This window comes from Salmo salar, chromosome ssa10, assembly GCF_905237065.1.
Source record: "Salmo salar chromosome ssa10, Ssal_v3.1, whole genome shotgun sequence".
NCBI lineage: Eukaryota > Metazoa > Chordata > Actinopteri > Salmoniformes > Salmonidae > Salmo > Salmo salar.
The window spans coordinates 31688151-31711698 of record NC_059451.1 but is presented as its reverse complement, the minus strand read 5'-3'; the positions used below and the strand labels follow the sequence as shown (position 1 = coordinate 31711698).

The 23548-nt window shown below is 45.0% G+C and overlaps 1 protein-coding gene across 1 annotated transcript; it reads left to right on the top strand.

The window, feature by feature from the left end:
• The first annotated feature begins 3893 nt into the window (after positions 1-3893).
• Positions 3894-23035, top strand: LOC106560237 (cadherin-24). Its single transcript, XM_014122887.2, has 13 exons — positions 3894-4133; positions 11537-11831; positions 11954-12073; positions 12393-12560; positions 13759-13940; positions 15045-15301; positions 15536-15672; positions 15834-15955; positions 19181-19298; positions 19577-19885; positions 20045-20237; positions 20384-20825; positions 20978-23035. The coding sequence occupies exons 1-13, from the start codon at positions 3894-3896 to the stop codon at positions 21875-21877; spliced, it is 3483 nt and encodes a 1160-aa protein (XP_013978362.2). The 3' UTR covers positions 21878-23035.
• The last annotated feature ends 513 nt before the right edge of the window (positions 23036-23548 follow it).

Genomic DNA, 23548 nt, shown 5'->3' with positions numbered 1-23548 from the left:
TGTCAGGAAATGAGCTTATCAAGGTGTCAAGCTCATTGAGGAACTCTCTAAGGGCACCTGGTGGGCGATAGACAACAATGTTAAGGTTGAGTGAACAAGTGACAGTGACAGCATGGAATTCAAATGAAGAGATGGCCAGTTAAGAGAGGGAGAAACGAGAAAATCTCCATTTGGGAGAAATGAGTAGGCCTGTGCCACCACCGCAATGACCAGATGCTCTCGGACTATGAGAGAAAACATAGTCAGATGAAGAAAGAGCAGCTTGAGTGGCAGTGATTTATCCAATTTTGATAACATGGATGGTCAGTCCATGCATCCATAGCTCTGTCTATGAATTTGAGAGTGATGACATTCTCCAGCCCCATCCCTCAGCTGTTTACTGAAACAGTGGTGGAGAGCCTGCTTTGTTATTGTTTCAACTGCTGATTGACCTTTTAAAGAGATTCTTTAGTAATTTTGTATACTTTTTAGCCAGTAGTTCTGAAAGTAGCGCTCACGAGCCAAAAGTGTTCCCCGAAAATGTAGTACTACGTCACATATGTGCAGATATGTGCACTACGTCATTGCTCTCTCACTCTGCTGTGTGTGCATCTTGCTAGCTGTCACTCAAATGTTGAGGGGCTGAAGCTCATTGGTTACAACTCGAATTGCTAGGGGGGGTGGCCATGTGGGGGACAATAATGGTAAAATGGTGCAGCATAGCTTCCAGAAAAACAGTCGCTTTCAAACTAGGGATTGTGTGGCTAATTGAGGTAAAACAGTAATTATGCTCATAGATTATGCATGTATGAACTATACATTGACACATCCAGCCCTAAGCGGGAGGTTTAAAAAATACTTAGTAGTCGCCAAAGATCCGGAGCAAGTCTTTAAGCCAGCTAAGCTTTCCCTTCATCACATATTCCCCTCTCTCTTTCCCTCTTCCTCTATCTCTCCCCCCCGCCCCCCTGCTCTCCCTTCTGCTCTGTCTCTCCCTCTCTCTCTCTCCCACCCACCTCCCTCTCTCTTTCTCTCTCTCCTCCCTCTCTGTCTCTCCCTTTCTACCCCCTCTACCTCTCTTCTCTCTATATAACTATGTAAAGACCTGACATGCACAGGCTATTTTTAATAAAAATGAAACAGCTGCCTTGCAGTGAAGCGAAACACAGAGTGAAGGGAGACTGAAACAGCGATTTGCAATTTAGGCCTGTGTCACCACTCACCAGCCAGCAACAGTAAATCGCCCTGACTCTTTTTTTCCCTATCTTTATCGTTCTATCTCTTTCTAGCTGTCATGACTTCCGCCGAAGTCGGCTCCTCTCCTTGTTCGGGCGGCGTTCGACGTCACTGGCTTTCTAGCCATCGCCGCTCTATTTCTCATATGTCCATTTGTTTTGTCTTGTTCCATACACACCTGGTTTTCATTCCATAATCACACTGTATGTATTTAGTCCTCTGTTCCCCTCCATGTCTTTGTGTTTAATTGTTTCGTGTTACGTGGTTATCGTTACACGCCCGACTGGGTTTTCATGTTTCCGTGTTTTTTGCACACGGTTTGTTTATTTTGTATTACAGTGTCTTGTATTGAACATTTTTCACGCCTTACACTTTTGCCTTGTGGGCTGGAGGTTTTCAAGAAGCTGCGTTCTTCTGTTATTTTCTCTACTGCCATAATAAAGTGTGCGCTTGTTCAATACTCCCTGCTCTCCTGCACCTGACTTCTCCACCAGCAGCGCACAGCCTTGACACTAGCCATGATCCATCCCCTCACGAACACTTACATCTCACATAATGAAAAACAATATTAAATGGCATGTTTTTTCTTTAATTGTGGAGCAGTAGACATGAAAAACAACATGAAAAACACTCAAACTAACTGTTTTAAAATGGGCCAAGAAGTGGATTTAAAGATGCAACATTATACAGAAGAAAGAGAATAGCTTTAAAAGCGCCAGAGCGGAGATATAGGGGATGGTTTAAAGATGAGGGAACAGACACATCGGTTCAGAGAGACTGAGTGCACATCTGGCATTCATATTGATGAGGTGGCATAAATATGTGCAAAAAAATAGCTTTATTCCTTTTCAACAGTCATTTTTTTCTTCTGCGAAAGAATTGATGTGAGGAGGGGAGAAGGGTAGAACAAAGCGACAATATTTCTTATGATCAAAAGCTCAAATTAGTACTTTGTTCTCAAGTATTAAGAAACTAGGGCAATTGCTGAATTGGAATGAATGAGTATTGTGTCCCTGTTGTAAACATTCTGAAATTGGATAAATTAAACATTCTGATAAATATTACACAGTCATTTTGGGTTAATGATATTTTAACTTGTAGGGATGCAGCCATTATATCATTTCTTATCGAGAGAAATAAATGTACCTTTGAATATGAGTGTGTGTTTGTGATTGTGTGTTAAATGTGAGAGAGGAAAAAGGTAAAGAGTGACATTGACAAATTGACAGGTAGAGAAGAAAGAGCGGCGATTGCAGAAAATAGACGGAGATAGATAGAGAAATTGGGATTACACATTTTCAGTCTTGTTAAGTTGGTGACAGCCTTCATTGTACAAAGCCTGGAAGAACGATGCCCGGGGTCTGACTCTAATACTAACGAAACTCGGATCGTTAAACTTTTGGGAAATGAGGACAGAAATGTATTCAAATATTTATGAGTCCAATTAATCTCTTAAGGGTAACTTCTTCTACTAATGGGCATTGAAGTATGAGGAGGCCATCTTTAGGATGAAATCAATCATCGGATGGACTGACAATTGTGTCTGACACAGTAAAGTAGTGGGCTATACCACACCCTCTGCCCTTCAGGTCCAAACTCAGCCTCCAGAAACAAAGCTCCATTACAGGCTCTACATTGAGCTCATAACATAACACAATAGTCTCATTATTCTTTGCCCCATTCTGTCAATAAGTATTAAGTGACATTCTTTAACTAACCAGTGTTATGCTTTATCACTGGTTATGAGCATGTCTGAGCCCTTGTAATGTTTTATTATGTTACAAATAGACATTAGATATTTCTATGCTGCAATTTTACAACAGACTGACAATAGCCTCTGGTTTTCTATTAGCTATGACTATGGTGTCTAATCCTTCAATTCACCAAACACTAAACAATGGACAAATCTGAACATAGACAGTAGGCAAAAAAACTGTGCAGACAGAACAGTGCTATTACAATATATTCCCCACAATGTGGAGTTGTAAAATGGCAGCCAGCTTTCCTCAGGTCTCGAGGAGTTAATGAGAATACTGTCAACAGCTCTGCATGTCTTCATGCCTCCTGCACCTCGGAGCTGTTTGCTCTCCTTTTAATTAAAACAGCTGAGATTACTCTAATTATCTCTCCTCTCAGGTAATCCAGCTCTGAATGAAAACCAAACAGAATGAAGACTGACCCTGGACATAGCAAAGGAAAGCACAATGTGGCGAGAAGACATATCAGAATCCAAGGAGAGGAACAAAAATCTCTGGAGAATTCTTTGTTGAAATGAGTTGACTAACATACCAACATACCAACATACCAACTCCGCTATGACCACCCCAACGGTGCTTCTTCTAGTTTTGGTTTGTATGTGGGAGGAGCACAGAGGTGAGAGCTCACTAATTGTTAGTTTACCAATTCCAGTTCAGATCAGTGAGGAAGCCCTAACAGATGTCAGGGCTGGAGAAAACACTGTCTCTCTGGTGAATCATGGTGAAAATGCTGAGGTTCTTATGACTACCCACATCCCACTGGCTCCTGGATTAACAGAAAAAGGAAAGAATGGCCTGGATGAACTGGTACAGATATCAACCCAAACTGCCTTTACCCTTCACACCACTTGGAATGTAATTACATCCAAGAGTGAAGCTGTGGGTAATGTTCACACTCAGTCACTGGAGGCACAAGAGTCCATGGAGACAGATCCCAATGGAGACCCCAGCCATCATTTGAAACTACAGACTGACTTCCATCCAGAGTCCAGAGTTCTTCCAAAGAGCATCTCTAGCCGGGGCTTGGTGTCTCAGGCAGGGGTGGTGGGGCTAACTCTAACTTGGGAGCGGCCTCGCTCTCGTCATAGGCGGAGTTGGCAGTGGAACCAGTTCTTTGTGATTGAGGAGTACAGAGGACCAGAACCAGTGCTCATCGGACGGGTAAGGCCTCATCAAAACAAATGCTCATATACTGTATGTCATTAAAAGTACAGTGTGAATTAAAGTGTTATAAAAGTTTTCATACTTGTAGCTTTGGTTCATAAAAATGTCCTACTTGTAGCTTTGATTCAGTTATTCCTAGAACAATAGCCTGATGATACAGTACTCTACAAGTCAGACATACTGTAGTTCACTAAGGTTAGTCAATAAATACGGTAGGTCGCACCACACCAACAACACAATAGAGCTGACAGGAAGTCAGTGTTCAACCAGTCTGATGATGAGATGATTGAATATATTTTAAGCCAGTTCGCACCTGATCCATCTAGATCCCTGGAGGTTACTTGTAGCACATCACAGGCAAAGCGCTGGACTGTTAATGCAGCTGCTGGCAGCTTTAGTGTGTATGTGAATTATATTAGCTGTAACGCTAACAGGGAACTGTGCCAGCCACCATAGAAGCAGCCATATAAATGTTTCATCTTCCTCTCTGCCTTTTATTGATACAGTCACGAAGGGATGGTAGTCCAGCGGTGGAGACATGACTTTTTCCAATGTTGCAGTTAGTGCACTAGTCTGATTCTAGGCTTGAGATTGCTATGACGTCATAAGGGATCTCACATAGGGAGGAGTTGTTTTTTGTGCAGCTTGTTAGGGCTTTAAGAGAGTTTTTATGATCAAATCCAATCAAATCAAATTGTATTAGTCACATGCGCCGAATACAACAGCTGTAGACCTTACAGTAAAATACTCACTTATGAACCCTTAACCAACAATGCAGTTGAAAAAAAATATGAGTAAGACTAAGAAATAAAAGTAACAAGTAATTAAAGAGCAGCAGTAAAATAACAATAGCGAGACTATACACAGGGGGGGTACCGGTACAGAGTCAATGTGTGGGGGCACCGGTTAGTTGAGGTAATATGTACATGTAGGTAGAGTTATTAAAGTGACTATGCATAGATGATAACAACAAGGAGTAGCAGTGGTGTAAAAGAGGGGGGGCAATGCAAATAGTCTGGGAAGCCATTTGATTAGATGTTCAGGAGTTTATGGCTTGAGGATTGAAGCTGTTTAGAATCCTCTTGGACCTAGACTTGGCGCTCCAGTACCGCTTGCTGTGCGGTAGCAGGGAGAACTGTCTATGACTAGGGTGGCTGGAGTCTTTGACAATTTTTAGGAACTTCCTCTGACACCGCCTGGTATAGAGGTCCTGGATGGCAGGAAGCTTGGCCCCAGTGATGTGCTGGGCCGTACGCACTACCCTCTGTAGTGCCTTGGGTCGGAGGCCGAGCGATTGCCATACCAGGCAGTGATGCAACCAGTCAGGATGCTCTCGATGGTGCAGCTGTAGAACCTTTTGAGGATCTGAGGACCCATGCCAAATCTTTTCAGTCTCCTGTGGGGGAATAGGTTTTGTTGTGCCCTCTTCACGACTGTCTTGGTGTACTTGGACCATGTTAGTTTGTTGGTGATGTGGACACCAAGGAACTTGAAGCTCTCAACCTGCTCCACTACAGCCCTGTTAATGAGAATGGGGGAGTGCTCGGTCCTCTTTTTCCTGTAGTCCACAATCATCTCCTTAGTCTTGATCACGTTGAGGGAGAGGTTATTGTCCTGGCACCACATGCCAGGTCTCTGACCTCCTCCCTATAGGCTGTCTCCTTGTTGTCGGTGATCAGGCCTACCACTGTTGTGTCATCGGAAAACTAAATGATGGTGTTGGAGTCGTGCCTGGCCGTGCAGTCATGAGTGAACAGGGAGTACAGGAGGGGACTGAGCACGCACCCCTGAGGGGCCCCTAGTGTTGAGGATCAGCGTGGTGGATGTGTTGTTACCTACCCTTACCCTTACCACCTGGGGGCAGCCCGTCAGGAAGTCTTGGATCCAGTTGCAGAGGGAGGTGTTTAGTCCCAGGGTCCTTAGCTTATTGATGAGCTTTGAGGGCACTATGGTGTTGAACGCTGAGCTGTAGTCAATGAACAGCATTCTCACATTGGTGTTCCTTTCGTCCAGGTGGGAAAGGGCAGTGTGGAGTGCAATAGAGATTGCATCATCTGTGGATCTTTTAGGGGGTATGCAAATTGGATAGGGTCTAGGGTTTCTGGGATAATGGTGTTGATGTGAGCCATGACCAGCCTTTCAAAGCTCTTCATGGCTACAGGCGTGAGTGCTACAGGTCGGTAGTCATTTAGGCAGATTACCTTAGTGTTCTTGGGCAAAAGGGACTATGGTGGTCTGCTTAAAACATGTTGGTATTATAGACTTGGACAGGGAGAGGTTGAAAATGTCAGTGAAGACCCTTGCCAGTTGGTCAGCGCATGCTCGCAGTACATGTCCTGGTAATCCGTCTGGCCCTGCGGCCTTGTGAATGTTGACCTGTTTAAAGGTCTTACTCACATCGGCTGTGGAGAGCGTGATCCCACAGTCTTTCGGGAACAGCTGGTGCTCTCATCCATGTGTCAGTGTTATTTGCCTCGAAGCGAGCATAGAAGTAGTTCAGCTCGTCTGGTAGGCTCGTGTCACTGGGCAGCTCTCGGCTGTGCTTCCCTTTGCAGGCTGTAATGGTTTGCAAGCCCTGCCACATCCGACGAACATCAGAGCTGGTGTAGTACGATTCAATCTTTGCCCTGTATTGACGCTTGCCTGTTTGATGGTTTGTCGGAGGGCATAGTGGGATTTCTTATAAGCTTCCGGGTTAGAGTCCCGCTCCTTGGAAGCGGCAGCCTTTAGCTCAGTGCGGATGTTGCCTGTAATCCATGGCTTCTGGTTGGGGTATGTATGTACGGTCACTGTGGGGACGACATCATCAATGCACTTGTTGATGAAGCCAATGACCGATGTGGTGTACTCCTCAATGCCATCAGAGGAATCCCGGAACATATTCCAGTCTGCGCTAGCAAAACACTCCTGTAGCTTAGCATCTGCTTCATCTGACCACTTTTTTATTGATTGAGTCACTGGTGCTTCCTGCTTTAATTTTTGCTTGGAAGCAGGAATCAGGAGGATAGAATTATGGTCAGATTTGCCAAATGGAGGGCGAGGGAGAGCTTTGTATGCATCTCTGTGTGTGGAGTAAATGTGGTCCAGAGTTTTTTTTCCCTCTGGTTGCACATGCTGATGGAAATTTGGTAAGACAGATTTAAGTTTCCCTGCATTAAAGTCCCCAGCTACTATGAGAGCCGCGTCTGGGTGAGCATTTTCTTGTTTGCTAATGGCGGAATACAGCTCATTCAGTGCGGTCTTAGTGCCAGCATCAGTCTGTGTTGGTATGTAGACAGCTACGAAAAATACAGATGAAAACTCTCTAGGTAGATGGTGTAGTCTACAGCTTATCATGAGATACTCTACCTCAGGTGAGCAGAACCACGAGACTTCCTTAGATATCGTGCACCAGCTGTTGTTTACAAAAATTCATAGTCTGCCGCCCACTGTCTTACCAGATGTCGCTGTTCTACCTTGTCGATATAGCATATAACCAGCCAGCTGTGTTGATAATGTCGTCGTTCAGCCACGACTCCGTGGATATTACAGTTTTGAATGTCCCGTTGGTAGTTTAATCTTCCGCGTAGGTCATCGATTTTATTTTCCAAAGATTGCAAGTTTGCTAGTAGAATGGAAGGAAGTCGAGGTTTATTCGATCTCCTACGAATTCTCAGAATGCAGCCCGCCCTCTGGCCCATTTTTCTCCAACTTCTCTTCACACAAATGACGGTGATCTATGCCTGTCCCCGGGAAAGCAGTATATCATTCACGTCGGGCTCATCAGACTCGTTAAAGGAAAAAAAGTCTGTGGTGAGTAATCGCAGTTCTGATGCCCAGAAGTTATTTTCGATCATAAGAGACGGTAGCAGCAACATTATGTACAAAATAAGTTAAAAAATAAGTTACAAACAACGCAAAGAAACTGACATACATCAACGCCCAGACTCACATACATGATTAGAGTGTATGTTCTACGCTGTTTGAAAGACATTGATAGTAAGCATTGAGTTGGGTAAGATAAAGTACATCATGGCAATGAATGAGACATTTTCAGAAAGAGAAAATCAACAAGCAGAATACAGACTGAAGATCCTTGCTATTCTGTAAGCGAGGAGGAGAGAAAATTACAATTAAAGAGAGTGGGGAGAGTGACAACAGGATAGGGAAAGACAAGTAGCCCTCTGGGAATTCCATCAGAGATCATTTCAAAAAAGAATTCCCCTCCACTCTTTTGTTTTTATGGATTGGATAAGTTTCAACCCCACAGAGAAATATTTTGCCATGGCGACTGATGCACAGCAGGACTGAGCTAGCAACTGGATTGAGAATAGGGGGGTATGGGTTGGTGAGAGGGTGGGGGAGGATGTGTGAGATGAAAGTGAGATGAAAGAATGACAAAGATGTCTCTCGTGGTGATGCGTGGGATCCAAATAAAAGCAGATTTAAGGAGGAAGAAGAGGAGGGGGGTGTTGGAGAGAATAAACCCCCTACTCTCTCATCTAGCATTTCTTACTGTGTGTTATCATGTGTTTCTTTAATCCCTAACTGCACGCTCAACTACACACATATACACACACTGTTTATCTCTTTTTCTTGCTCTCTCTCTAACACACATATCCCACACACACACACTCGCACCCAGAGACACTTGTGGCTGTATACACCTGTGGTTTATGAATTACAGTTGACATGTTTACCAATGTGTTTATGCATCCCTTTGGTGTTTTTGTTAAGAAGAAATGCACATCTATGTGATTTAAGTCCTATGGGGCCATAACACTATTTTGCTCTTGCTCTCTCCAGGCTTATGTGACATAATAATATGAACAATGTTCCTTGCCTATGGCTTGTCTTGAATTTAATTCTCATGTGATAAATATAACTGTGTCCATATTAATGTAAAAACCTGCAGTATACTGCTCAGTAAATATCAAACAACCCATTCTGTTATTATAAACTCAGCAAAAAAAGAAACTGCCCTTTTTCAGGGCCCTGTCTTTCAAAGATAATTCATAAAAATCCAAATAACTTCACAAATCTTCATTGTAAAGGGTTTAAACACTCTTTCCCATGCTTGGTTGAACCATAAACAATTAATGAACATGCACCTGTGGAATGGTTGTTAAGACACTAACAGCTTACAGACGGTAGGCAATTAAGGCCACAGTTATGAAAACTTAGGACACTAAAGAGGCCTTTCTACGGACTCTGAAAAACACCAAAAGAAAGATGCCCAGGGTCCCTGCTCATCTGCGTGAACGTGCCTTAGGCACGCTGCAAGGAGGCATGAGGACTGCAGATGTGGCCAGGGCAATAAATTGCAATGTCCGTACTGTGAGACGCCTAAGACAGCGCTACAGGGAGATAGGATGGACAGCTGATCGTCCTCGCAGTGACAGACCATGTGTAACAACACCTGCAGGATCTGTACATCCGAACATCACACCTGCGGGACAGGTACAGGATCACAACAACAACTGCCTGAGTTACACCAGGAAAGCACAATCCCTCCATCAGTGCTCAGACTGTCCGCAATAGGCTGAGAGAGGCTGGACTGAGGGCTTGTAGGCCTGTTGTAAGGCAGGTCCTCACCAGACATCACCGGCAACAACATCGCCTATGGGCACAAACCCACCGTCGCTGGACCAGACAGGACTAGCAAAAAGTGCTCTTCATTGACGAGTCGTGTTTTTGTCTCACCTTGGGTGATGGTCAGATTCGCGTTTATTGTCAAAGGAATGAGCGTTACACAGAGGCCTGTACTCTGGAGTGGGATCGATTTGAAGGTGGAGGCTCCGTCATGGTCTGGGGCGATGTGTCACAGCATCATCATCACCCTGCGTTACAGGGAAGACGTCCTCCCTCATGTGGTACCCTTCCTGCAGGCTCATCCTGACATGACCCTCCAGCATGACAATGCCACCAGCCATACTGCTCGTTTTCCTGCAAGACAGGAATGTCAGTGTTCTGCCATGGCCAGCAAAGAGCCCGGATCTCAATCCCATTGAGCACGTCTGGGACCTGTTGGATTGGAGGGTGAGGCTAGGGCCATTCCCCCCAGAAATGTCTGGGAACTTGCAGGTGCCTTGGTGGAAGAGTGGGGTAACATCTCATAGCAAGAACTGGCAAATCTGGTGCAGTCCATGAGGAGGAGATGCACTGCAGTACTTAATGCAGCTGGTGGCCACACCAGATATTGACTGTTACTTTTGATTTTGACCCCCCCTTTGTTCAGGGACACATTATTCCATTTCTGTTGGTCACATGTCTGTGGAACTTGTTCAGTTTATGTCTCAGTTGTTGAATCTTGTTGTGTTCATACAAATATTTACACAAGTTAAGTTTGCTGAAAATAAACGCAGTTGACATTGAGAGGACGTTTCTTTTTTTTGCTGAGTTTAGTTAAAATAAAGGGTTGTGGTTTAAGATAGAGGTTGTGTTGGTCTTTTACGGAGGGTCCGCAGCAGAGCGGAGGAAATGATGTGATGAATAAACCTAGTGGATTATGAACATGTGCAGATGTGCCCTAAGGGGAGTGAGATGTTGAGGTTTCTGGTCAGAAAGCCTTCCCTGTGTGATGAAGGCTGAGTAATCCTTGTAGCTTTCTATTTCTGTGTGTCTGGCCTTTTACCCAACCAGCTCCCTGTAATATCCCCCTACTGCCATTAAATACTGAACAAGCAAGCACTGTTTACTGCAAAGTAACATGGGCAGACACACAGAGACAAATAGAGATACAGATGAAGAAAGAGAGAGAGAGAAAGAAACAGATGGGCAGATGGACTGTCAGAGAGAGAGGCATGTTCCCAGAGAGGGAGAGAGGGTGACAGAAAAACAAAGTTAAGGGGAGATACAGAGACAAGCAAACAGATGGATTCAGAGAGGGAAAGGAAACAGACAGATGGACAGAACATAACAGAACAGAAGACAGAAAGAGCGACACATGCAGATGGACACATTGGGCCGTCAGTGTTCTGCATGTGTGAGCAGGACATTTGGGGCCACTGTCCACAGTCATGTGCTTTCACCCCCTAACAATCCCACAGTGGCCTGCTTGGTCCAATGAGTTAATTAACAGTATGCATCAGTACTCATTCAGCTCCCCTCTGTCCACTTTCACACCTGGTGCCATTCAATTCACACTCACTGAATACCACATCTTGAGCTTGATTCAATCGCTCATTTCACAATCACATGTTTTTGTTTAGGTTGATGATAAATGGCGCTGATGAGGGATGCATTGTCTGTGTCAGTGGTGGCTCGGACACAATATGTCAAAAGCATCAGTTAAACGATAAACCCTGGCGTTTTAGAGAAAAGAGCAGAGAGAACAGAAGTCGCTCATTAAGCTAGGCTCAAAGCAGAATGCATAGATTACTGTTCTGACTTTATTTTCTGTCCATACCCATCTCCTCCAGCTGCACACAGACATGGACAGGGGCGATGGACGTACTAAGTATATATTAGAAGGAGAGGGGGTGGGGTCTGTGTTTGTCATCGACGGGAACACAGGAAACATCCACGTCACCAAGTCCCTGGACCGAGAGGACAAGGACCAGTACCGCCTGATTGCTACAGCAACCAACCGCCAGACAGGCCGCGCCCTCGAACCCTCGTCCACGTTCATCATCAGAGTTCAGGATATCAACGACAACCCACCTGTCTTCCAGAACGAGCCCTACACCGCCACTGTGCCCGAGATGGCCAATATAGGTACTACATAGGACTGACAGGGCTCCGGTCCTGATCTGTGATTTACATTACAGTCTAGTCAGGCTATCTCAAGGGCTTATTTGTCATTCCTGTAGTCTCACCACTCCATCTCTCGCTAACAGGTACATCCATAATCCAGGTGACAGCCACGGATGCAGACGACCCTACGTATGGTAACAGTGCCAGGCTGGTGTATGCTGTGACCCAGGGCCAGCAGTATTTCTCTGTGGATCCTCAGACAGGTCTGATGGGCCTATAATACACACTCCTATCAAGCTACATGTTATATGCCATATGATAGCCATGATGATGAACACAATACTGTATGCTCGTGATCTGTAAAGATACCACATTGTGTACTTCTGTGGTCTGTATGTACAGCCATAGACAGTCCACAGGTATTCTATGTACATAAAAGCTTGTGACATAGCGATATGTGATATTAAAGCAGATAACTCATCCTGGTGCAGTCTGCTTGTCCCTTTAGCTGTGATCCTTGTCATTGTAATGCATCATGGGGTTATTTACTGTCCTATGTCCTCTCCTTGTCCTCTCTGCCAGGTGTCCTACGTACTGCTGTAACTGACATGGACAGGGAGAGTCAGGACACCTATCTGGTAGTCCTTGAGGCCAAAGACATGGGGGGGCACCTGGGGGGGATGTCAGGGACGACCACAGTCACTGTGAGGCTGACTGATGTCAACGACAACCCCCCTCACTTCAGAAAGAGTGAGCAACATTACTGTTACTGTTTTGTTATTGGCATATGTCATGTATTACAGCCTAGTAACGCTCCATTTGTGTGTGTGTGTGTGTGTGTGTGTGTGTGTGTGTGTGTGTGTGTGTGTGTGTGTGTGTGTGTGTGTGTGTGTGTGTGTGTGTGTGTGTGTGTGTGTGTGTGTGTGTGTGTGTGTGTGTGTGTGTGTGTGTCTGTGTGTGTGTGTGTGTGTGTGTGTGTGTGTGTGATTAGAGTGATGAAATGCCTTGTACTGTGGCACTTGCGATGGTGCACTGATCTCTCTACTGCTAAGAGCACCTTTACGGTCTCCTCTGCCAGGGTTGTCACACAGCAGCTGTGAGAAGAGACTACTGTGCTAATAGTTGATTTTGATTTAATTTCAGGTAGTGTTGCTTGATATGTGCATGTGGCTCTTCCTTCATCATTGCAAACTAATGAATACATTCCATGAATGAGCTGCTTACCTCTTCATCCTCCTCCTCACCACCATCATCATCATCACCATCATTATTATTATCATTGTCATCAGTCTGAATTAATAACATCTTGAGATTGCTCTATTAGGGTCAACAGCACTAAGCTAGCTCAACAGCACTAAGCTGGCTCTTCATGAAAAACAGTGAGAGATAATGTCAGTCTTTTCTTATCCAAGCACTTCTACATTCTATTCTATTAATATTTCATCTAAAGTTCAGTCGTTTCTGCTCCAATAGACAATAAAATCACTGCCAAATATAATGCTCTGAGACACAATACATTCCTCTATACTGTGTCCCTATTTTTCTGACTTTCCCTCTCCTCTCTTGCTGTCCCTATCCTCTCTTGCAGTCCCTCTCCTCTCTTGCAGTCCCTCTCCTCTCTTGCTGTCCCTCTACTCTCCCTCCACTCATCATTACTGTAAACATTTTCCCTGAGGACTACTGGATGACTACTCTATCATTTTATGGTCTAAACGGTATGTTTAGTTAGTCCATGCCTGTCACTCATCTGTGTGGTCTCTGTCTGTCTGTCTGTCTGTCTGTCTGTCTGTCTGTCTGTCTGTCTGTCTGTCTGTCTGTCTGTCTGTCTGTCTGTCTGTCTGTCTGTCTGTCTGTCTGTCTGTCTGTCTGTCTGTCTGTCTGTCTGTCTGTCTGTCTGTCTGTCTGTCTGTCTGTCTGTCTGTCTGTCTGTCTGTCTGTCTGTCTGTAGGTGCCTGGTCGTTCTCTATCTCTGAGCTGGCAGCACCAGGGGTGGAGGTGGGTCGCCTCTCAGCAACAGATGCTGATCTGGGAGATAATGCCATGCTGGAATATACCATCCTGGACGGAGAGGAGGGAGACACATTTAACATCACCGGAAGAGACCAAGAAGCTGTCATTGTACTAAACAAGGTGAGAAATAAATCATGGAGACAAGATGTATACTGTATGTAGCTCTTAATCAGACTGAAGTCAAAAACATCCACAATGGCGTAAAATGAGGGGCTAAACTAAGCATAGCTCCTCCAAGGCACTCTTACCAGGAAGTTAATTCAGTGAAAAACATTTAAAACAGCAGGACAGTGTTGCCTGCAGAGACTTCAGTCAGTCACAATCAGGCCTGGTAATAGGATGCTTTGAATAAATATTTGGTCTGGAAACATTAATTTAACAGTTTTTCCTTGAAATCCTGTTGTGTGGTTGCACGAGTCCTGCACATTTAAAGACATCCTCCGGAATATTGGTGACTACTAAGTATTTTTTAAACCTCCCGCTTTTGAACACGAAAATCCCAAATTTGAAGGCAACTGTTTTTCTGGATGCTGTGCTGCTCCATTTTCCCCCACATGGGCCAGACCCCAAGCAATTCGAGTTCAACCAATGAGCTTCAGCCCCTCGCCATATGAGTGACAGCTAGCAAGATGCACATGATGCACACAGAGCAGAGCGCGAGAGAAAATATGTGATGTACTACGCAATTTTGGGGGCCAAATTTTGGCTCGAGTGCTACTTTCTAATCTACTGGCTAAAAAGTATATAAGAGTTCCAAAGAATCCCTTTAATTATCTCAAACAAAACATTGTCTCACTGTGGGTAACTTGAAAATAAGTAATAGACAAAAAGGGTATTCAAATACAATGGAATTTATGCACAACTAACTCATAAATGAAAGATTCCGACTAGCAGTTGAATTTAAATCACCAACCGGAAAATAGGCTGTGAGCCTGTGCATTTTTCAGTGGGGTGTTGAGTACATGGGGCATCGCAAGCTCCATTTAACAAAGTTTGTGTGACAAGCGTGAGAGTATGAGATAGAATGAGGTGATGATGAGTGAATGTGGGAGCGAAATAATTATGGAACAACGGTAGGAAAAGGGCATGATGAAAAGAGGGAGAGAAAGAGTGTTCAAGTTAGGGAGGGTGATAGAGAGGAAGCAAAGGAGACAGATAAATAATAGACAAAAATTGTTATAGAAAAGTATAGTAAAATATAATTGGCTGTATTTCTCTCCTCAGTTGCTGGACTATGAGAGTCGCAGTTCATTCTCGTTGTCAGTGGAAGTTGTGAACCCCATGGTGGATGCACGGTTCCTACGGAAGGGTCCCTTTAAGGACTGTGCGACCGTATGGGTCATGGTCCTCAACGCAGACGAGCCCCCCCGCTTCTCCCGATCCCGTTACCGTCTGGACGTGTCTGAGAACTGTCCTCCTGTTTGCAGCGTGGGCCGAGTATCTGCTGTTGACCCAGACACAGGACAAAGCACCAACATCAGGTAGGCTACACTCACTTAGTCTGTCTGTCTGTCTGTCTGTCTGTCTGTCTGTCTGTCTGTCTGTCTGTCTGTCTGTCTGTCTGTCTGTCTGTCTGTCTGTCTGTCTGTCTGTCTGTCTGTCTGTCTGTCTGTCTGTCTGTCTGTCTGTCTGCCTGTCACTCTACTCACTCACTCACTCACATTTTCTTTACTCAAACTATTCTCTCTCCCCCTCCCCTCCCGTCTCTCTCTCAGGTACTCCATTGATCCCCAGTCTGACCTGGAGGCTCTGTTCCGTATTACTTCTGACAGCGGCCTTATCACCACGGTGATGGAGTTGGACCGGGAGCGTGAGCAATGGCATAATATCACTGTCATCGCCACACAGAGAGGTATGAGGTTCAAGTCCTTTCAGACTCAGCTGCCCACAGACAATACAAGCACTCTGGCTTAGTACAGAGTCATGTTTTCCCTCATATCACTCATTGTAGCCCTGGTGATGGCTGTGATGAAGTTGAAATTAAACTCACTAGGCACTCCTTTCCTTTTCTAGACAATCCAAACCTTGTGACCAGGGTTGTGGTTGCCATAGAGACACTGGACCAGAATGATAATGCACCAGAGTTGGACAGGCAGTACACAACGTCTGTGTGTGACTCCAGTACCCCTGGACAGGTCAGTGCTGCTAACACTTACCCACGTAACTCTGACACTGCACTTTATCAGTCTGTCTATCTATAGCCCTGCATGCTGATAACCATAATGCTAATTTCTGATTCCAGCTTTCAGGACAATTAATTGTAGAAGTCTTTGAAGATTTCCTATTCCTTTTATTGCGTCTCCTTTTATGAAATTCACTCAAGAGCAATTGATGTCAGATCACTGTTTCTGTTTTTCTTCTTCACCTTATTGGTGTCATGAGTCCTGTTTCTCCAGAGTTCTTTTTATCCAATGACATTGGCTGAGTTGTGTGGCTGTAACCAGGTTTCCATCCAACCTTTTTATGTGATTAAAGTACATCAGATAAAAAATGTAATGATGGAAACAGCAAATTTGTCAGTAAAATTTCCGGTCTGGAGCGTGAAGTCACGAGCTCTGCTGGACAGCTACTGCGTAGCAACTGTTCTTATTATACCTCAGTAGTAGTGACCTAGCGGTGCCAAAAGCCCTGGTCTGACCTAGAAAGCCTATGTAAATTACGATCACCAGAACGGCCAAACACCCCGAAAAATTGACCCCCATTTTGGGATCTAAAATTTGCTTATTATGATCAAATTCAATCCCCACGGTGAATTATTTTCAAGTTCGCTACAAATCGAGATTAAATAGTGATCAATTCTGACTACTACATTTGTTGTCACGCAGGACTACATGCTGACACAGACCAATCATAGGCTGGTAGGCTACAATGAGGTTCCCAGTTAACTCTCTCAGGCAGGATGAAAACAATTACATCAACCTTGATCCTGTGCTAGTTACGGTCACTTTCACCATGATTTTATGGTGCCATTCAAACCCATTCAGCAATATCAAAGATTTTTATAACTAACCCAAGATAGACCACAGCCTGTCGTTTCCAATGGGAGCAAATTAATCATAGTGGGAAAAACAAGCAAGGAGGTGGGCCAGGCCAAGCACGAGCTAGCGAGATTCTTTTGGCGTGTTCTAGCATGTATTTGAATATTTCCGTTAGGAAACGCCTACTCTATAAAGTGAGCGTCTAAAATAACTAAATTCGCCCTTGCACTCCTACTAAACAATAAAACAAATTGAAACTTTGGCAAAGGGTAAAGTCTACAAAACTTAGTCCACTACAGATTATAGTTTTCGGGAAAAGAAAACTGTATTGAGATCAAATGTTTCATTGATGAGAGAATTAGCAGAATGACAGCCAAAATCCATCTCTCTCCATCTTCTCCCACTTCCGGCCACTGGGCAATTTGTTGGTGAGGGAAAATGTCAACCGGAGGCTTCAGATTTATACATCTGTTGAAACATCTAGCTCATTGTTCTATCTGTGGCAATATGGTGTACTTCAAATTCAAATACACTGCTCAAAAAAATAAAGGGAACACTTAAACAACACAATGTAACTCCAAGTCAATCACACTTCTGTGAAATCAAACTGTCCACTTAGGAAGCAACACTGATTGACAATAAATTTCACATGCTGTTGTGCAAATGGAATAGACAACAGGTGGAAATTACAGGCAATTAGCAAGACACCCCCAATAAAGGAGTGGTTCTGCAGGTGGGGACCACAGACCACTTCTCAGTTCCTATGCTTCCTGGCTGATGTTTTGGTCACTTTTGAATGCTGGCGGTGCTTTAACTCTAGTGGTAGCATGAGACGGAGTCTACAACCCACACAAGTGGCTCAGGTAGTGCAGCTCATCCAGGATGGCACATCAATGCGAGCTGTGGCAAGAAGGTTTGCTGTGTCTGTCAGCGTAGTGTCCAGAGCATGGAGGCGCTACCAGGAGACAGGCCAGTACATCAGGAGACGTGGAGGAGGCCGTAGGAGGGCAACAATCCAGCAGCAGGACCGCTACCTCCGCCTTTGTGCAAGGAGGAGCAGGAGGAGCACTGCCAGAGCCCTGCAAAATGACCTCCAGCAGGCCACAAATGTGCATGTGTCTGCTCAAACGGTCAGAAACAGACTCCATGAGGGTGGTATGAGGGCCCGACGTCCACAGGTGGGGGTTGTGCTTACAGCCCAACACCGTGCAGGACGTTTGGCATTTGCCAGAGAACACCAAGATTGGCAGATTCGCCACTGGCGCCCTGTGCTCTTCACAGATGAAAGCAGGTTCACACTGAGCACATGTGACAGACGTGACAGAGTCTGGAGACGCCGTGGAGAACGTTCCGCTGCCTGCAACATCCTCCAGCATGACCGGTTTGGCGGTGGGTCAGTCATGGTGTGGGGTGGCATTTCTTTGGGGGGCCGCACAGCCCTCCATGTGCTCGCCAGAGGTAGCCTGACTGCCATTAGGTACCGAGATGAGATCCTCAGACCCCTTGTGAGACCATATGCTGGTGCGGTTGGCCCTGGGTTCCTCCTAATGCAAGACAATGCTAGACCTCATGTGGCTGGAGTGTCAGCAGTTCCTGCAAGAGGAAGGCATTGATGCTATGGACTGGCCCGCCCGTTCCCCAGACCTGAATCCAATTGAGCACATCTGGGACATCATGTCTCGCTCCATCCACCAACGCCACGTTGCACCACAGACTGTCCAGGAATTGGCGGATGCTTTAGTCCAGGTCTGGGAAGAGATCCCTCAGGAGACCATCCGCCACCTCATCAGGAGCATGCCCAGGCGTTGTAGGGAGGTCATACAGGCACGTGGAGGCCACACACACTACTGAGCCTCATTTTGACTTGTTTTAAGGACATTACATCAAAGTTGGATCAGCCTGTAGTGTGGTTTTCCACTTTAATTTTGAGTGTGACTCCAAATCCAGACCTCCATGGGTTGATAAATTGGATTTCCATTGATTATTTTTGTGTGATTTTGTTGTCAGCACATTCAACTATGTAAAGAAAAAAGTATTTAATAAGATTATTTCTTTCATTCAGATCTAGGATGTGTTGTTTAAGTGTTCCCTTTATTTTTTTGAGCAGTATACTTCCGGCTTCATACGCCATCGAGAGTTTTCCAAAGGAATACATGGATGACGTCAGCGCTATCACTATCTACTGGCTTTAATGTCTATGCTTCATGCACAGAATTTTATCCGCAACAAGTCAATTTGATGGAATCACATCTCTGTTGGGAAAATGTGCATATATTATTTATGCAGATTTTGAATATTCGTATGAAAATCTGTCGCCAATTGGATGGAAACCTAGCTTCTGAGGTTCAATAGAAGTTCTCCTCTCTCTGCTCTGTCTCCCAGGTTGTTCAGGTGGTGAGGGCAGTGGATAGGGACCAGGGAGGACAGGACGTCACCATCCACTTCAGCATCCCTCCAGAGTCCAGCTCTGCTCTAAACCTCACCATCAGGGAGAGTGGAGGTGCATTCTAGCTATGTTTAACTTCTATGTCAAGCTGTCACCCTCCTCAAAGCTCTTATGTCAAATCAAAAATTCTGCAACTGGATTTTCATTGACAATATGCTTATTTTTATTTTACATGCTTGATGACAGTGCGCTTGCATCTTACAGTAACGATATAGGCCTGTTGAATTTAACTGAAATTCATATTATGACGTATAACTGGAGAATGGCATTCATGTACAAGTCACCTGATGACTGACTTGAGTTTCTGGTGTTATTGTCTTATTCAATCCCAGGTGCCACAGCCAGCCTTGTTCTCCAGTCGGCACTGCAGCCCCTCCCTGACTTCTCCTCCTCCCTCCTCACCCTGTACGTGCCCATTGTGCTGCGGGATGGGGCGTCCGGCCTCACCAACACCGGGACGGTCACCGTGAACGTATGTCCCTGTCTGAGAGGTGGCATGCGGGCCGAAGAGCGGGGGAGACAGAGGGACAGGGGCTGGGAGAGACAGACGGTATGTCTGCCCCTGCCCTCAACCTCTCCATCACTGATCTTCAGTATGGTCACCCTGCTGGCCCTGCTGGCCTGTGTCACTACACTGCTAGGTAACACTTGAGGTCTACTGTCTGATGTATAGTACATGCCTGTTTCTACTGTTTTCAGTATACTGCCTGTGTCTGTCTGTCTGAAGATCAGTATCCCGTGAAATGGACTGCAGTGTCAGTGTGTGGTATTTACGATGTGCCTCTCTCTCTCTCCCCCAGTGGTGTGTGCTCTGTCTCTGTCTCTGCGGCATCAGAAGCAAGACTCCCACTCCCCATTTGAGGAGGAGGATGTGAGGGAGAACATCATTACCTACGATGACGAAGGGGGAGGGGAGGCAGACACTGCTGCCTTTGACATCACCGCGCTCCAGAGCATGCACAGAGTACCGCGCATGCAGGATAGCAGGAACATGTGAGCTGTGACGCCTGTTTGTGTAGTGTGTGTTTGTGTGCGTGTGTGTGTGGCCGTGTGGGTGTGAGCATGTGTGAGGGAGTGTGGGTGTGCACGTGTCTCTGTGTGTGTGTGTTGCTCTGACTTATGCTCTTCTCTTCCTCCAGATGGTACACCCAGCAGAATCAGGCCAGGGACAGGACGTACAGCTGGAGCCGGACCCCACACTCTACTGCGGACCCACAGCGTCCAGGCTCAGCCCCTGTATACGGACGCCTCTGCTACAGCATTCACACCCTGCCTGTCCTCAGAGACTGTCACAAGGGGCCCACACCATTCCAGTCAGGTCTGCAGCTGGTCAAACTGATGGGAACCTATGGGCCTCCTGGCAATCACATGGATAATAACTCCCTAGTCATCCAGAAACAGGACACCTTTGATCTACTGGAGCCTGAGGCGATCCATCTCAACTCTGCTGAGCCATGGTGCCCCAGCAGAGATGGACCAGAGAGCTGGGTGGCTAACAGCAGACCCACAGAAAAAGAGGGAGGCAGGGAGACCAACACTGGCACCCAGCAGCAGCTGCATCCAGAGCAGGAACCAATCAGAGTCAGATATTAACTTTCACATATAATGGGTGTAACAATGTTGCTATTATCAACCTCAGCTGTCTCAATGTTATTTTGGTAAATCTCTCAGGTTATTTTTCATTTTAAAGTATTTGATATTCGTTATAAAAGTATTTTGTATTTCCTCCCCAGACACAGCCCGAGTCTGTACTGACAGATGAAGCACTGGTTCTGACCTATTCTGTACCAAATGGCTCATCCTCTCAGAGTCACAGCAGCAGCATCTCTTCATCAGAGCAGCAGGAGAACAATCCAGACCTCTTTCCCTCCCACACTACCACCACCACCGGAGCTTCTAGCTCTGCAGTAGATGACACAGACACAGAATCCTCTACTCTCCCCAGCTCAGAGAAGAATGAAGACACTGTTGGTGTTAGCCAGATAAATACTAATCACATCCACACTAATCAACTGGGGGACTCAACATACAGCATTGTGGGTTCACTAAACCAGGGCAGTGGAGGGATACCTGTGACCGGGACTACTTTGTATCCAGGCAGTGCAGAATTCCTGAACATGTATGCGCTGAGTAGGAGGGACTTGACCCCACAGCTACTACCCCTCTCTGGAGGCATGCTGGGATACGGCAAGGGGTGGGGTTGTGGGCGGGGACTGGTGGCTGACATGGCACGAGGTGGGGCTAACTGTAACTCCTCCCTGCCTGTGAGGATGGAGGATTTCCTGAAGCACCGTCTGGACCAGGTGACCTTTGACCTATCCCAGCCACCCTACGACTCACTGCAGACCTACGAGTTTGAGGGGGGGGACTCCCGAGCGGGGTCGCTGAGCTCACTGGAGAGCGAGGGAGAGAGGGAGGAGGAGAGAGTGAGGGAAGCAGTAGACAAGTTGGACCAAAAGTTCCAAAGGCTGGTGAAGATAATCGAAGCAAGAGAACAAGAAAAGGAGTGTGACAGAAGGTCAGTGGAGGAGGAGACACTGGTAGGAGATAGAAGCCAAGGCTTGGTTGTCAACAACACAAGCAAAACAGAGAGTGTGGGTGAAGAGAAAGAGGTCTCAAGGTGGGATTTTTAGAGAACCTGCGAATCAAAGACACTGAATAGGAGTTTGGAGAGGAGAGAGAAACACTGCAATGGATTCAATTTAAAAGCAATACGAGGGTGTTATGAACAACTTCAGAAAGATAGTTATGTTCTGTTCAATGACTAAACTTCTTGCTCATTGGCAATGCAGCACAGCCGAGACATGCCAGAGGATCCATTCAGCACACCTCATGAACTCACCCTTCTGTGTTTATTAAAGAGCATATAAAATCTGTCACTTTTAGACTTCTCTTGTAACTGATATGAATAATTCACTTAGCTAAAGTTATGAAAAATTTACTTTCTGAAATATTGATTCCCAGCCCTGAAAGCTGCATTGTTGGAAAATAGGCCTCATGAAAAATATAATGGAATTGTGATATTTAATATTGATAGTTTAATAGGGGCACTCTCACTCTGAACACTGTGTTCCCAAATGCATCATTTAAACTGAATTGAACCAATTTTAAAAAGCACACTTGCGTAATGCATACACAACAATACATAGAGTTAATATAAATATATAGACATGACTGAAGAATCTGTCCACATTACATCCAGTCAAATGGAAGCTGTTCTGATGATAACATCTTAGTAGACACACTGTAGTATACAGGTGCTATGTTACGTCCCAATCAGGAGGGAGCTCCTCTGAATTGAATTGTGTAGCCAACCAGCTATGTATTGTGTAACTCCCCAGTAATTATAATCACAGTAGTAAATTCTATGAAACACTATGCAATTTGCGCACAGACCTGAGATAATATGTCCTTGAAGAAAGGGGCCTTGTAAAAAGTTTCATATGTTTCCTACTATAGCGACATGATTATGTGCATTTTGTAAATATCAACCTCTGCAATGTGGCGATTATTCAGTGGAGGATTTCACACAAACCAAAAAAGCGTCCATTTATGAGTAACACTGTCATTATTTCACTCACTCTATACAAAAAATGACATCCATAATTTGTAGTGATTAAATGGTTGGTGTTGAATATGTCTCATGACATGTTTATTTCCCCTAGATAGTTCAGATATAAACACTTTGGGCAAAATAAACCTGTTCATTGATTGAGGGCTGTAGTGATATTCTTGTCTGTTTTCCACTTTGCAACCCTTCCTACTGCACAAGCTTGCTCTTTCTTTAAAACCTGAGATGGAACTGGGAAAACTATACACGCAATCTTACTGTTGACTATACTATGAATAATTTAACTGAAGAATGATTCATATGACCAACAATCAATATTTCCCATCAAAAGATCGAGATGATCTGAATTGCAAACAATATGGCTAATTTCTACTACTACTGCAAAAAAACTAATCGCTTTTAGAATGAGCTATTAGAATGATAACAATGTTACTTTCGCTTACTGTGACGACTACATTTAGCATAGACCAGGAGCCTTGGCCAAACTGACATTTGTTTGTTCCACCAGGCCTCTATGTGATCACCAAGGGGAATTCAATCTCAATCAACCAACCATCTTAATGAGAATTAGATTTGTACTTGATACATTTGACAAAGAAATCCATAGCTCTTTGGGTAGAAAAATAAGGTGTGGAGATTGTCCTGGGGCTTCTAGGAAGAATAGGCAATGAGAGAGGAGTAAATTAAAACTATGAATGAATAGTCTAAGGCTAAATTAGAGAAAATAACAGTG